The sequence below is a fragment of the Cryptotermes secundus genome, unplaced genomic scaffold, assembly GCF_002891405.2.
Source record: "Cryptotermes secundus unplaced genomic scaffold, Csec_1.0 scaffold971, whole genome shotgun sequence".
Taxonomy (NCBI): Eukaryota; Metazoa; Arthropoda; class Insecta; order Blattodea; family Kalotermitidae; genus Cryptotermes; species Cryptotermes secundus.
Window position 1 is genome coordinate 149,187 of NW_019727793.1, and position 17,037 is coordinate 166,223.

Consider the following 17,037-nt stretch of genomic DNA (forward strand, 5'->3'; position numbering starts at 1 on the left):
CTTTTATTATTTTCTTTTGGTTCTAGGTCTGTGAAGAATAAGGGGAGAGGTTTCTTTGTTATACGATGTTTAACGTTTAGTATATTTCTTACCTTACGGCCTTACTTCTCTAATTCTGCTGTTATTTGAGTTGTTGGTATTGAGTGATGCAGGTTCCTAATAACTATTCTATAGGCTCTTTCATGTTTCAATTGGTATGTGTGGTATATAATTTTATCATCCTGTAGTTGTTTAATTAATTTACGATAGGATTCTGGTGTTGTCACCTGTATTTTGATTGTATCGTTTGATTGTACCTTACAGTAGTATTGGTCCTCTTCGATGGTTGCGGATAAATGCGCCACCATATCTTTGAAGTTTGTTACTCCGTAAACAAATATTGGGGGAGGCTTAGGATCCCTTAGACCACTGGTTTTCTCTTTTGATTGGGTATTATTTGTTATGTCCATGAGTATGACATCATCATTATCGTCATTTTGTATTTGCGAGAGTTGCTCCTACATGTTATTGCAGTTGACTTCAGGTCGCTGTGCTCCGTCTTCTGGAGTTGGACTGTTTCTCCTCATTTTTTTATTGTCTGCCACGTATACTGGGTCGTAGTTTCATTTGTACTTCCTTGTGCCCCTTCAGGTTGTCTTTTTTCGGTGTTATTTCTTGTTGCTGGATTATTTATTAGGCTTTGAGCTTGTTGGCTGGGTCGAGGAGTCACAAAGGACGATGCACTATAATTGGTGTGCTGAACAGGAGTAATACTGTAGCCAGATTGTTGGAATGGATAGAACGGCTGAGGTACGAAATGTTGTTGTTGTTGTTGTTGTTGTTGTTGTTGCACTAAGTGTTGTTCTTGTTGAATTAATTGTTGTTGTTGTTGCATCATTTGCAGCTGCCCATTTGAAATATAACTTTGGTCCACTGTGTAACCGTTTGTTGTGTATGGTGTTTGTTGAAACATTTTATGTATGCACTGAGTTGGCTAGTGCACTGAACTAACTAGTCGTCACTTTCACAATAAAGACGCTGCAATACTCAGAACGCGTCCGCACTGTTCGGTGGCCGCACTGGAACTTCCCATAAGATGATAGGAAATTCTTGAGTATCTGCAGAATTCGCGGCTCCTCAAGGCGGGCTCAGCTCCATGAGTAAGTAAGTAATTAAGTAGGCCGCGCCACAGCTCAAGCGGTTAGTCGCTGGCTTCCCAGCGCGGCAGCCCAGGTTCTTTACCGGGTCTGGTCAAGTGGGATTTGTGGTGGACAAAGTGGCACTGGGGCAGGTTTTCTCCGAGTATTTCGGTTTCCCTTGCCAACCTTCATTCCACCAGTTTCTCCACAATCACCCTCACCTATCATCTGGGTCTGGTACAATAGGCCAGAAGTGGCCGCAGTACAAGGGACTTAGTCCCACCCCACTAGCAATAAATAAAGCAAGTAAGTACACTCATGTTCCTGTATTGCAACAGGAAACATGTCGTTGCATGACGAACCGTACCGTACGGGGTTTCAAAATATTTTTCCATATACTATAGAGAAGTGATCATCACACCAAAAAATATTTCAAACAAAGCTGTAGATCTTAATTACGCCCAGTGGGTACGTCATGTACCGAGTATTCTTACGATGAGCCGGTTTCCAGATTATCGAGGAAGTGTTGTTATCATTTAAAGTAAATGTCATATTGGAGAAACTTGAACCAAAATTTGATTAAAACTGCAACTTTTACTTTTGTCACCCAATACCAAATTTAATCGAAATCTATCGGTCAGTTTCACGCCTAGTTATCTCATTCGGTCTTGAACATGTTTTCTCCGAGATTTCCTTACCAAAGCCTATTACGCATTCCTTCCCATGCGATCTAGATGGATCTAGATGTCCTACCTCTATAATCATTTTAAATATATCGTGTCCTTCGTACGACTGGAAAGGTAAACTCAGAGGGCTAAATGTCTGGAGATTGCATAAGACATCGATCTGAGGTGATGTGAATACAGCGATCACGTGACTGTTATGCAGTAGCTTTGTGACTGTCACTTGGTACTTCTGCCATAATAAGGTTTTTACAGAACGACGTGACAGCGAATAACGGGCTGTCCACAGAGAGTTATCCCAGGGGTTTTCAACCCGCAGCCCACATACTCTTTCGTAATATTGTATCAGTCTGCACACTGAAAGATGTTTACCACCTACGAGTACATTACATATTGTGGCATGTCTGCTGAAAGTCAGGATTGTGAAGCCAGCAGAGATAACCGTTGCTGGGGAATGGCTTTGCAAACACGTCCTGTGCTTGGTAGTTGGCTCAGTAAAATCACGTGACCGCGGCCACCTTTACGTACGCGACAATAGAAGAACTGTTGTAAGCGGCGTTTTCTGTGCGATCCGCCCCGAGGCTATGTAACTAGAGACAGTTCGGAAACCAAAATAACTGGCTCCATGGTACACAGTCCTTTTTGAGAAGCCAGTAGTTGTTCAGCTGGTGAAAGAATTCCGCTTCCCTTACGGATCTGAAACGCCCACTAACATGTTCACAATAATCCACCGTAGGGCCCAATTATTAGACGTTTTCCGACCACAATTTTGTACGCATTTCTATTGTTTCATTCCTGTTAATATTTAGCGAGCAGTACAAAATATGTATCTCCTCATTTCGCAGTTCTCTCCACCCTCCAGGTCCAAGTATTCACCTGAGCACCCTGTCCTCGAGCGAAAAGTTATATTATAAAAGTTTCTTCTGGCGTATGGGAAAAATTAATTTAATGTAAAGTCTAGTCCGGTGAATGAGATTTGATATAACTGCAACTGTAAATATGAGTTCGGTCTTCTCTGATGTAACGCCGTGTAGTCTGGTAAATATTTATCAACATATCAGAGAAACTGAATGTCGGCCTGATCAGCCCTGTTGCTTGTGGCAGTGGATTTCTGCTTGTCTGCGTGGCATCACTGCCGAACTGCCAGTCCACCAAGTCTGTGAAGCCACAACCAGAGGACTGCGTAAATACCGTATATACTGGTACGAGGCCGCCTGCATATACTGGACAGGCTGGAAACACTGACATCATTTTCGTCGCCTCTAGCGCACTGAAGCTCGATGTATTCCTAAACCTACAGTACAGTGGCGAAAGTCGACCAATGCTACCGACCACTTGCATCGCCTTCTCGTCGTTAGAGGATTGCTAAGTACGTACTTAGATTGTTGACTTTTTTGTTGCAGGAAGGTGAAGCAAGATGGCGCAGCTGGTACGGACGTTAATCGATGGTTACCGTGACATCATGAACAATAAAAGTGGTGAGTTCCGTTTCACAAGGTGATCATTACTGTCTTCTGGGATGTGACGCCGTGTAGTCTGGTAGATATGTACCGACGTTTCGGAGGAACCAGCTGCCTCAATCTCCAGAGTAGAAGATTAAACTGAGCGTGGAAATAAGGGGTACTTAACAAAGGTTTCATTTTTATTTTTATCATTCTTATTTTGATTTCCTGTCTCGCTCTCTCTGTTTTGTGTTGCTTTTGTTTTCGTTTGCCGTTCGTTGTTTCTGCACCTTTTCCACTTCTTTCCCTTGTTCATTTTACTTCATTACCGTACCTTCTTCAGAATAAAGTACAAAGTGAGGTAATTAGAGAAGATATTGGAGTAGGACATCAATGAAAGTTCGGCTAATGTGGAATGAGAATACTGTCACGTGATCGAATGACTAGACGGGGTTTGGATTGGTAATCGGATTTACTGGACTCTTAAACAACTCTTGACTACACTTTACAAGTCACTATCACATAAAGACTAGTGTTCTTAGTCACGGTCTTCATTGCGCTGCTTAGTAGCGGCTTCCAACAGCGGACGTTCCTCTGCTCCCGGGCTCACGTCCTCGCAGACGGGCATCCGTCGCACACCAACATCCTACTCTTCTAATTGCCGTCTCAAGGCTTTCCCGTAATTGAAGTTGGTCCTCGCTCAGAAACCTTGGCGCGGACCGCACAGAAAGCACAGCTTCCAAAAGTTACTCCATTGTTACTTGTTACACAGCCGTTACATAGCAGTGGCCGTTTCTCTGGCTCCATAGTTCTTCCTTTGAGCAAATTGTGATAGTAATTTACCCTACAGTTAGCAAGAGCTCAATCTGGGCTAGTACTCCAAGAGAGGTGCTATGTGCATAGCAGAGAGCACTTGGGGGGGCATCACGCCTGGACACAAACATCCAGCGGGCTTCCTTTCTGAACTCTTTTGTTTGAAGAACTAGGAAACTGCTGAAGCTCAGCACGAACTGGCTGAGACTTCGATGGGATGCCATGACTTGTAGGGACAGTAGTTCAAACTTGGATCAGTGAGTAGTCCCACATGGCAAAAATTGAACTCCCCCTCCCAACACACACACACACACACTCGCACATACGTGTAGCCTGTGTGACTGTGAGGTTCTCGCCGATGCCAAGTGATTGGTGAACCTCGCATTAAGCAAAATAGTTCGCTTTTGTGCATGGATGGCTAAAGGGGTAATGTTCAGTATAGACATGCACAATACAACCACGAGTGCCACCAGTATTCATTCCTGGGGAGGGAACCAGAATATTTACTTGTATTTAAACTAGACCATTATCCTAGAGTATGCAGGATAGGATGTTTATTTGTTTCAATAATATTTTCGATTATAGTGTTCATATTTGGAATTTTTACTTTCTTTCTCTATTTTGATTTCTGTTTCCAAAAATCCAGGAGAAGACACAGATGCCTGGCTTGCCTTCCCCCTCCCTCCCACCAGCATTTGTACATTCAAATATCATTTAATTCCCACCATTTTGATCTGATCTAATCTAATTACTTCACCCTATGAGTTTATTTTTTGTATTCATATCCATTTAATTTCAATTCCTGTTTGTCCTATTCTATTTCTCCTACTACATTTTCCATCAGTACATCTCTTTGTGTCTCTTACTGGTCCTCATGTACTGGGCCTCCTTCCCTATATCAGAACCACCCTCTTCAATTCTCAGATTACTTCTCCACCCTGAAGATGGAGGCAGCATGATTCTACTCCAGTCGATAGAAAATCTCATGGTCTCTGCTATAGGAACATCATGTCACAACATGACAAAGTGTTCATTAGGCACAACACAGTTCTGGAACAGAGAAGTGGACTATGTACAGAGATATGTTGATTAATTTGATAAAATTCATCATAAATAATTCCATGGAACAAATTCCTTCTTGAGGGAAATAACCCTTGTTATCCATTGGATAGGAGTCTGGGTGGGCCTTTGGCCTGATCTGGACCCTCTGAAGAAGAGAAAAATATCTTTCACCTCTTTCCGTTTTATATGTTCGGTGGAAAGTGTGGTCAGTGCTGTTGTGTGCCACCAGTAAGACTCTCTGTTTACAGTTTCTTCTCAAGTGCAGCAGTCACCATGGACATTCAGCTGACAGGATGATAGCAGGTGATGAATTGAAACAGTGAAATTAAAGAAGAGAACATTTGATGGATGACTTTGAGAGTAGAAACTTTCTTTGACTCTTGATGAATCTAGTAAAAATATTTCAGGTTACAAATGAAGAGGTTCCTGAGTTTCTTCATACTGTGTATATTTACCATGCCATTCTTTCTTTACAGTGGAAACTTATAATTATTAGTGAACTCACTAAAAGGATGCAACATACAAAACTGTGACAATGAATTATGTATGAGGCAAACAGTCTTAGGGCAAATGGTTTTGAACCCTGGTCATGAAATGATAAGATGTTTGTGCTTTTAATTACCATCTATTATTCTTGTCATCATAAAGTTTTGTAATTGTGCGCAGATCCACGTGTGAATGACTGGCCACTGATGAGCAGTCCTTTCCCGACACTGGCCATCTGCCTGAGCTATGCCTACTTTGTCAAGGTACTCGGCCCCCGGATCATGGACAACAGGAAACCAATGAACCTACGAGGCGTGCTTATTGTCTACAACTTTCTGCAAGTGATTTTCAGTGCGTGGATTTTCTATGAGGTAACTGCAGAACAGAGAGCTTGATCAACTCACGCCTCTCATTTGTGTTTAGAAAGTTTCAAATTTGAATGCTGGCAACACTGCTGAACACCCTCCAGATGCATTTGCTTGTTGTCCTCAGTACTTCTGTGTCAAATAAGAGATAAGTTCCCACTTTATTCCATGCTAAGCTGTGTCTGCAGTTGATACAGTGCTGGTAGAAAACCTGTAGGATTATGAAGGCGAGCTGACAAAATGCCAAGTTTTTCAGTCCATGAATTCATGTAAACTTATAGAAGGCATAATTGCAGTTTCATAATTGAAATACTATTTAGCCCTTTAACTCAGTGTTGCTCTTATGTACAGTCTGCTTTTACATTAACAGTCTCCACATTTTTCCATGTATTGTGTTTTCCAGTAAACAGCAATTACAGTTGGCTCTCAATATAAGCAGTAGTTGCATTCTTGAACATGGGCATGTGGATAAAGATGCTTAAATCAAGCATAATTTTGCCATTATAAATAAACGAAATGATAGGGGTTAGGCGAGAAACTGCCTTTGCTTCTCTGAGTTTCAATTTAAAGCATGCTTGAAATTTTTTCATGTTTGTTGTTGATCATAAAAAGGGTAGGTGAAGTTGTCCCTGTGCTTAATTAATTAAACTCTATGCCATGAAGACATATGGGGGAGTGGATTTATAGCTTGACCATTCTTGACCTTGGCATAAGATGGAGGTGAATGGTCAACTTCATGCCCTCACCCCACTTTACCCCTGGGGAATTTGCCTCTGGTACCCATTGGATACAAGGCTGGGTGTGCCTGAGAACCGGTCTGGATGCTGTGGAGAAAAGAAAAATCTTGCCCCTGTTGGGAATGGAAGCCTGGCTATCCATCCCATAGCCCTTCGCTATACAGACTGAGATATTAAAACACCTGTCTTGAATAATAAAATGACTCTTAACTGAAATGTTTTGCTAACAATAAGTTGAATGCTGCCTGAGGTGACTTGTTGGTGGTGATGGTAATGGAGAGGTGTGGTTGTTGAGGAGGGGTCTCACCTGCGTCAGGTGATCCAGCAAGCGATGGTGGTGGAGAAGCAAGAGGCGAAATTGCAACTGTTTGGCTTTCAAATTGTCTGAGATAGAGGGTTATGGTTCAGGTGGCTTGATGGTTTCTTTTTTCCTAAAGAAGGAAGCCAGTATTTGATAGGATTTCACATTCTTTTGTTCTAGAATTTCAGTGTAACACTGCAAGGCTGCTAAAACATTTCTTGATACCTATGAACTTCACTCACCGGTAGGTTCATCTCCATCTAAGATCGCAAGACCTTCCTCAAACAGGCAGAATGCCTCCACCAATCTTTTGGTCTTGAGCATACACACAACCTAAGCCAGTGCTGTGCCCTCCCCCTCATGTTCCTGCTGGTGTTACTTCTCAAGCCGAGCCGAATTCTCAGCAGAAATTCCTCACTGTACAGGTTTAGTAACTCCTTCACATCATCTAAATCTCTTGCCAGAGCTTTCTTTGCTAGGTCATCAGTATCTATCCTGGTTTTAGATACATCCTCATGCACAGAGAATAGCTTCATATGTTGCACTTAGTGCATTGTTGCTTCCATACAGCATTCATGAAAGAATGTGTAATTGCCTTTCAAGAAATTCAAACCAGGCCATTTATAAAAACACAATAACATATAAAAAATAATAAAAAATTGTGTTAATATCACAACCATATAATTGCAAAAACACTTAAATAAAGTCCATGTAAATTTAGAAGTGGCTGTATTTCTGTACACAGCAGTAACTAGTTGATTTTTGTAATGAAAATACAGTGTGTTTTCTATGCTGTAGGAACTGAATTTTTAAATATTATGTAGATGAACTTGAGCTGCAGAAGGCTAAAGCAGAAGAAGTAAGAAGTCAGAATAGGTCTCAGTTGCTTTTTTTCAATTTACATTTAATAATCATCCTTCCAGCTTTGTAATTTCTGTGATTGTTAGGGCATTCTAAAATTAACGAATAATAAACTTGGCTGCATCACAGTTGAGGCAATGGGCGCTTACTTCTCACTGGAGAGCCTTGCATTGAATCTTGGATGACTTTATATAACATTTGTTGTGGACAAAACAGCACTGGGGGACGTTTCTCTCACAGTTTCTTCAATTTCCTGCTCCAGATCATGTTTCCACCATTGTTTCATACGCATCTATCACTGTCCTGAATAGGCAGCACATTATCATATCCTCAGTCTGTAAGTTGGGGGCTTCAGCAGTGATCCAGCACTTGTCTGGTTACAGCGTGAGGAAATAGCGTTTTTCTTTAAGTCAATAAACTGAAGTAACTAGACAGATGGAACTGCTGACGTGTTTGCTTGTGTGTGCAGAGCCTGGCTGCAGGATGGCTGTTCCACTACAGCTACAGGTGTCAGCCGGTTGATTACTCCAACAGTCCCAGAGCATTGAGGGTAAGAGGTTCTTTCACATAAGGGAAGAACAAGCACTGAGGGTGTTTGAGGGGATTATTTAGACCTAAGAGGTGGAAAGTGGCAGGAGGGTGGAGAAAACTGCATGATGTGGAGTTTTGTAACTTGTACTCATCACCAAATATTACTAGGGTTATGAAATTGAGGACGATGAAATTTGAAGGACGTTTAGCATTCAAGGGATGGTTGAGAAATGTATGCATTTCTTTAATAAAAAACTGAAGGGCAGATATTACTTACAAGACAAAGGCAGAGATGGGAGGATAATATTAAGAAGGACCTTAAGGAGGCAGGGCTTGAGAGTCTACAGGATTTATCGGGCTTAGGGTAAGTTCCATTGGTAGGCTCATATGAACACAATAAAGAACCTGCAGATTCTATAAAAGGCAGAATATTTTTTTGAATATCTGAGCAACCATCAGCTTCCCAAAAAGGATTCTCCTCATGAAGTTAGTTAAAATGATTGTATTGGCCAACAGTTGGTAATATTTGAAGCAGAGCATTGAAGAGGTAAACCAGGACACCTGCCATAACAACACTCGGTTAAGAAGCATTTGTTTTGCTGCAGATGGCGAGGGGGTGCTGGTGGTACTATGTATCCAAGTTCACGGAGTTATTTGATACGGTAAGTTTATTTTTAGCATGATGATGCTGAGAATTACTAGATTTCTGGATTAAGCTAAGAGAATTACCATGTAAATTCTAACTTGAAGGCTACTGTCATGTGTGATGTAGCAGTGTGTAGTCTTGTAGAAATTTACTGATGTTTCATGAAAACATCTTGCCTCCATCTTCATGGTCAATAAAAGCCAGCCTTGCATTGAAACTCTGGACCATATATCTGTTTGCAGACTCTGTCTACAGCTTGCCCTTCTTGCTGCTTGCTAATTTGGCTTGCTCTTCTCTCTTAGTCTTCAAAGTCACCATTGCAAGAGCCTCAGATTGAATAAATTCTGTCTTGGCTCTTGCAGATATTCTTTGTTCTACGCAAGAAGAATGACCACATCTCCACTCTGCATGTGATTCACCATGGTATAATGCCAATGAGCGTCTGGTTTGGAGTTAAATTCACACCAGGTATGGTCACGTTCATTTATTGTCTCTGGGTAGATTGTCTGGGCCAACTTCAAGCTGTGTCTCCTTAAACCTCACCCAGATGAGTCATAACAATAAGGAGAAGACCATTTCATTGAGTTGAGGAATGGCAGATATTGTCTGAGGCATATTATTAAGGCACAGTCAAGTTGAAAACAAAGACATACTATAGTTTTACAATCCATAGGTATAAAAGGCTACTGATTAATCTTTTCTCATTATGTACTCATAGCAGTAGTCAGAGATATGAACTGGAGCAGAACATGGTAGCAGTAGACAACAGTGGAAGTTGTACTGGATGTGGTATTGCAATATCTACCCTTGTCAAAGAACGTTCTTAATATACATTTAGATAGCACCTTTGCTTAATGCATATTCTATCAAGTATAGTAGCTTAGTATACATGTTTTTGTCTTTCTAGAACTTCAGAAGTTCACAATATGTATATCAGTGAAATCGCGATTGCTAAATCTATCTTGAACAGAAATTTGCTCACAGGCTCTATGAAATGTGATTCCTTGTTAAAAAAAAGTTGAAAATAATGTACAATACAGTGTCTTGTGACATTAATTTTTAAGGTACAAACCATTGTGTAATGGCATAAGCTGTCAAATCATCAAACCATTGGTGCCTTATAGTTACAATATGTGTTTGAAGCAGTTGTTAAAAAAAGTTGAAAATAATGTACAATACAGTGTCTTGTGACATTAATTTTTAAGGTACAAACCATTGTGTAATGGCATAAGCTGTCAAATCATCAAACCATTGGTGCCTTATAGTTACAATATGTGTTTGAAGCAGTTCCCCTCCATTTAAACCAAGAGGGCAGCGCATAGCATGGCTTTCTATTGAACACACCTTTAGATGTTGGCATTGACCATTGTCACACCTCCTTCAAATCTTGTCACGAGATGTTCGATAGTTCTGGGAGGACTGCTTAAATATGTTCCTTCATTTGTCACTACAAGGAGAAAGTCCATTGGAGTTAGATCTGGCGACCAAGGAGGGAATGCAATCAGCCCTCAATGTCCAGTCTATCTTCGTGCTTATGTCACTTTCAGACACAGCCGAGCATGTTCCCCATACTGCACTGGTGCTACATTTTACTGAAACCACAGATAGAGCCACATCTACAAGCAGCCCCAGTAGAACAGTTTCTAGAAATAGCAATATCAGCCAGCAGTCAGCCTGCCAGGTAGAGGATAGGGGCCTGCTGCAGTGACCCCAACAATTTCAGCTGAAATTCTGACAGTGAAGCGAAGTTCATACCACATTTTCAAATAGCATGAAGATTATCACATGCCCAGAGGTGAATGCCATGGACGTTGAACTCATCCTCATGCATAAAACAGGGCATTTTCCAACAGAATGTTCTGTAAAAAGATCTCATCTGCAGTGTTTTAATGTCATAGCAATTCGCAAAATTGCATCTGTAGAGGACAGTCATCTGGAAACAGATTTGCATTTTGTGGGTAGTGGTATGGATGCAATTGATTGTCATGAAGAACTTCGAGGCTCCTCGGTTTTGATAGCACCAATTCCTGTGTGATATCACATGAGACAAATAATACTGCTGAGAAGTGTGTTGCACCATTTGAAGTTGACATGTTTCTCAAAAACTAAGAGTCATTTCAGATTTGTCCTTTTATCAGGGAATCACACTATGTGGAGCTTGCACACAAATTCCTTGAATTGTGTACATACAGATGCTTCAGACATGTTCAGATGTCCTCATGATGTTCCCAACAGAAGACATTAGTAGTAATAGTTATGGAATTAGCCACAGACAGCAGTGAGATAGGTTCACCAACGCTTCAGTTGGCACTGCAGTCTTGGCTTTTGGTAAGAAGAAATCTCCATCATGTATCATGTACATACATATACAGTGAAACTGTGATTTAATGTATAAGAGAGCTGATCAAGCTGATCAGTGGAGGGGGTATCTGTAGTAAGTACAGCTGGAGATCTGAATTATAGAGAACAGCAGCATATTGTTATTGTGTCAGATTGTTTGTCATAGCATAAATGTAAATATGTCTCCAAAAATTTTCAGTGTAGTGAGGTTAGGTATTTTTGATTAAGTTTTTTGAAGAGTACAGTCTTCTGCATTATAATGCCATGTAGGTCAGAGAAAGATAGACGTTTTGGAAGAGTATATCACCTCATCTTCCAGAGAAAAGAGAAAACCAGCAGAAGTAGGTGGCAGGCTGATCCAGCTCTCAAGATGAAGGCAGTGTAATCCTCTGAAGCATCTGGCTTTCCATGAACTACATGGCATTACAATCCAGAGTGCCATCAGAACCATAAGATCTTCAAATTCATCAAATTTGTTTGCAACGTTGGTGCTGTAAGTGTGGAGCACAGTGTAGTACTGATAACCACAGTAGGATGTAGTATGTTGTGTAATGAGTATTTCCAAATTAAATGTTACACTCACACAGGTCTGAGCATTCTGCTATTGTGATTTTCTTCCAGGCGGTCACAGCACCTTCTTTGGAATGCTCAACACGTTTGTTCACATTATTATGTATGCGTACTACTTGTTTGCTGCATTGGGACCTCGCTTCCAGAAGTACCTCTGGTGGAAGAAATACCTCACTCTTCTGCAGATGGTATGAACATAACTGACAGTAACATGGTCACTGACAGAAGGGGACAAACCAGGAATCTGTCCCACCACATGTCTTTTTTTAAAACAACATCAAATTTTGAGAAACAAGGAAATTAGCAAATACTAACGCAACAAATTAAAAGTATTCAAAAGAATTCTTCTATTCGGAATACTAGTGAGACCAGTAAATATACTTTAAATTGGTTAAACAAAACTTTTCAGGCAAATGTTGTGGCTATTCTCCCTGCATAATATGCCTTTCTTGCAGAAAATCCTTGTGGTGCTGCTGTGCAGTATTTGAGGTTTCCTTTATATTTCCACATGAATTAATTCTAAACAGCCTTCATGAATATAGTTCCTGCCTCACAGAAGATAGAGTACATTCCTGCAACAAAGCCCAACCAGCTATTGCTGCTCAGGGAAATAATCGTTGTTTGTTGTGAGAACCATACAAAACATATAGACACACTGTCTGTAGAATGCAGAGTTTTAGTATGGTAAAGCAAGTGGTACATGTAGTTACCACTGTGTTTTAAAGGGTTGAATGTGCTAACATAATGGTTCAGAAAAGTTCCAATCTCTGAGTTGGATATCTTTTAGTGGTTTTATCTGAATTTTCATGTGTACAAAGATCCAAGATCAAGGTGTTCTGTGATATTGTGCTGTATACTGTGGTAGATAGGAAGCAATATTTTGGAGGAATCTGATGCCCCCATCTTCAGGGTAAGATTATGCTGAAGTTGGATGCAGACGTTTCCCCCTGAATGTATCTATCTACTTATGATACTATATCCAAGAAGTCCACAATCTTCATACTTCCCATCATGACAACTCCGAAACTCATATAGAAAAAATGCATAACTATGTGTTCAAATGTAAATGTAATGTTCAGTAGGAAAACTAAATAAATGTAGGCAGCTGATGTATTGTAATAATGTGATGTGTGGCCCATCTGCTGAAGCTGTAACTTGCCCTCAGGTGCAGTTTGTGCTTGTGATGATCCATGCCTTCCAGCTGCTCTTTATTGACTGCAACTATCCAAAGGCATTCGTCTGGTGGATTGGTCTCCATGCTGTAATGTTCTACTTCCTATTCTCAGACTTCTACAAGCAGGCCTACAAGAAGAAGGCACAAAGAAGGGTAAGATGTATAAGAATGGGCATTGCAGGTCCATGCTTTTATCTATGGTTCTTTTCTGGGCATCTGTACATGAAGCAGTCTTCAGTATACAATTCTGTAATGGAGTCCATCGTAACACAAGAACATAACGGTCAAGGTCAATATTACCTTAGCTACATGTTTCGGCTTTTGAAGCCATCATCAGGCAAAAGACATGATTACTATTTTTTTTTCCTTGGCACTACAGCCCCAATGGGCCTAGGCCTACCTCCATGAACTTCTCCGTTCACTTCGGTTTTTCTAGATCTTACACATTTGGTAGGACTCCTTGGGCAGATGATCAGCTCGTCGCAAGGCCTCTACCTGTACACAAACACATAAAAATGCACACATACAAACTAAACATCCATGCCCTGAGTGGGATTTGAATCCATGATCCTGGTTTCCAAGCGAGCGAAGACAGTACATGCCTTAGACCGCTAGGCTACTGTGACTGGCACATGATTACTATATTCACACACTATTGGACTGCAATTTCATTGTGACAGTAAAGCTGGATACTTGATAACTGTTACATTATAAAATACAAGGTGTAAAAATACAATGAATTATAAACTTATTATAAAATGAAAGTTATGGCATAAAATAAGGTTTTAAACTCTTCATGTGATATTGCATGTCATTAAGTCAGTTGTTGCAATCTTGTTATATTCCCACGGACATATGGTATTTTCAAGACTTGTGTACGAGTACATGTAGAAAACCTTTGGAGGCCCATGGTATAGATGTAGTATTATTTGATATTAATTGTTTGGCCGGTGCCTCATTTTACAACATATTTTGCAATCTGTATTCCCGACAGAGCAGACAAAATACATTGTAAAATGAGACACTGGCCAGACAATTAATGTCAAATAATACTACGTATATCTATACCGTGGGCCTCCAAATGTTTACTATATGTATACAAGTCTAGAATATACCATATATCAGTGGGACATATACAACTGACTTCATGATATGCAATATCACGTGAAGGGTTTTTAACCATATTTTATTCCATTACTTTCATTTTTTAAAAAAGTTTATAATTCATTTTATTTATATATCTTGTGTTTTGTAATGTAACAGTTATCAAGTATCCAGCTTTACTGTCACAATGAAATTGCAGTTCAATAGTGTGTGAATATAGTAATCATGTCTTTTGCCTGATGATGGCTTCAAAAGCCGAAACATGTAACTAAGGTAATATTAACCCTGACTGTTATGTTGTTGTGTTATGATGGACTCCAATAAAGAGTTGTATATAATAACACAACAGGATGCACAAAATGAAAATTAGTCTTCAGTATTTGGAAAACCTAGACAGTGTTGACCTCTGTCATCCAGTGTGCTATGCTGCAAATGTGAGTGCATGTTCATGTGTTTGTGTGTATGATAGTAAGTTGTTGTCTGTGTTTTTCTTTTTATTGCTAGTGGGGTGGGACTAAGTCCCTTGCACTGCAGCCACTTCTGGCCTATTGTACCAGCCGCAGATGATAGGTGAGGGTGATTGTGGAGCAATTGGTGGAATAAAGATTGGCAGGAGAAACTGAAGTACTCTGAGAAAACCTGTCCCAGCGCCACTTTGTCCACCACAAATCCCACTTGACCAGACCCGGAATCGAACCCGGGCCGCTGTGGTGTGTCTGTGTTGTTAGATGGTGTGCATGCAGCGGAATGCCCAGTGGAGTCAGTTGAGTCCACTGACTAAAATTCGGATTGCAGAATGTATATGGGTTATAACAGGCTCTTAGTTACAGGGCATCACCCTCTCTGTCTCTCATGATGCAGTTGTAACCACCCTGCTGCTTGTTGCTATAGTTCTGCTCACTTCTCCTCACTCACAACCCAGACACCAGATTTAGAAATGCAGACAGTATATTCACAGTTTGTTTAATGTGCATAATTTACAGCAAAGGACAAGGCCAATTCAAGAGAGGGGCTTGTTGGATTTGAGGAGCTCACAGCAGTGATTAGAAATGGTGCAATATTCTGAGAAGTGACATCTTGTAGTCTGGTAGAAGTTATTGATATTTCAGAGGAATATACTACCTCCGTGTTCAGGGTTGAAGAGTTATGCTAAGTGAGCAGGCAGCAAGCAGAGCGAGTTTTATGTAGAGAACTGGCTCAAGTACAAGGATATGAAGAATAACTTAAGCATGCTATGGCTTGCTTCGTGCAGCCCTACCTCACTTCACAAACACAGTGTTGTTACATAAGTGCAGTTCAGTTCACAGAAACTTCTGCTCATGTTCAGTAGTGATATCATACACACAGCAATAATGTGATTTATATTTGCAGCAAGCAGCCATCGAGGAAGCTGAGACACTAAAACAGCAGAATCAGCAGCAGAAGCAGAATGGTCACAGTGGATCAAATGGTTCAGCGTTCTACCAGCAACATGAAGCTCCTCCCACCAGCTACACAACTGAGCCACGGCACAGAGCATTTGTGAATGGCACGACAAAGTGATGTTTGTTCAGTGTGGTATATCGTATGTGCTACAACCAAATGCTGCCAGTAGATGCTACTGGCATGCTATGCAATAACCGTGACAGTGACATCATCTATCAGTGGGTGACAAATTGAATTTGGTCAGTAATGTCACATCTCTCGTATTACTTATCAGTGTCTACTATCATGTGCCATTGTGTCACATACTGCTGGGACTTATACACGTGTTTGTTGCATCTGAATAAACCACTGTTTAAATTATGTTGTTAAGGTATTCTGTTGGCCTCTTATTTAAATAACTGTAGAGGTTTCATGTGATAGACTGTTCTCAGGTGACTGTGGCAGCTCACAAGAGAAGTTGATCATTTTGCATACCTTCTCTGCCCCAGTCATCAAGGAATCATTTCACACACATCATTCCCTCATGATGGAGGCAAAGAATATCTCTGAGACATGGTCTTATAATCTAAATTGTCATAACTGGTAGCACAAGAAGATTACATTAGTTTTAATCGCCATGAAAGCGTCAAGTTTTATAAAATCAATAATTGATCAAAGTACCAGGTGACGTATGAGATACTGAGTTTTATTTTTATTTACATAGCTTCTCTGAATTTTCAAAAGTAAAATGGTATGAAGTAATCTCCTTGATTAATGCAACAATTCTTACAGTTCAGACATTGAAATGATCAATGTCTAGGGTTTGATACCCAGTAGAGGCACTGAGTACCATATCCAGAATGACTCTGTAGCTGTATAATTGAAATTGGAAGTTGATGAGAGTTAAGCCGAGTGCCATGTAGTTCCTAAGTTATGATTGTGTGGAGCTCTGCTTTCATACCTATGCAGAATGGAGTGCTGGTGCGGTTTACACATTTAGCACAGTCAAAATAAAAATGTATGTAGAAGCCAAACAGACAGTGAATTTTTTTGAATTTAACTTGGTGACGCTTGCGCTGACAGATGTCATTGTATCTATGCTTTGTTTCAAGTAACAGATGTGATCATGCTGTTTTCATTACTGCATATAAATTTTACACTTTCTGTACAAAAATTGTTTGTGGAATATGATGTGAATATTATGATTGCAGTCTTGTGGGCTGTTTGGTATTTTTTTTATTGCTAGTGGGGTGGGACTAAGTCCCTTGTACTGCGGCCACTTCTGGCCTATTGTACCAGCCCCAGATGATAGATGAGGGTGATTGTGGAGCAATTGGTGGAATGAAGATTGGTAGGGGAAACTGAAGTACTTGGAGAAAACCCGCCCCAGTGCCACTTCG

At 40.5% G+C, this 17,037-nt stretch overlaps 1 protein-coding gene across 2 annotated transcripts in view; it reads left to right on the forward strand.

Annotated features, from left to right (window-relative positions):
- The window catches only part of LOC111865051 (elongation of very long chain fatty acids protein AAEL008004), a 71,928-nt gene extending 55,153 nt beyond the window's left edge, over nt 1-16,775 (forward strand). Inside the window, exons 2-9 of one of the 2 annotated variants that reach the window (XM_023852775.2) lie at nt 3,205-3,279; nt 5,785-5,975; nt 8,338-8,418; nt 9,005-9,061; nt 9,408-9,513; nt 12,007-12,143; nt 13,121-13,282; nt 15,605-16,775. In XM_023852775.2, coding sequence (XP_023708543.1) covers nt 3,219-3,279; nt 5,785-5,975; nt 8,338-8,418; nt 9,005-9,061; nt 9,408-9,513; nt 12,007-12,143; nt 13,121-13,282; nt 15,605-15,775 — 966 coding nt within the window. In that variant the 5' untranslated portion in view covers nt 3,205-3,218 and the 3' untranslated portion in view covers nt 15,776-16,775. Of the gene's footprint in view, nt 1-3,204; nt 3,280-3,300; nt 3,422-5,784; nt 5,976-8,337; nt 8,419-9,004; nt 9,062-9,407; nt 9,514-12,006; nt 12,144-13,120; nt 13,283-15,604 lie in introns of those variants that run through there. The other variant, XM_023852776.2, reaches the window with a different exon arrangement.
- The last annotated feature ends 262 nt before the right edge of the window (nt 16,776-17,037 follow it).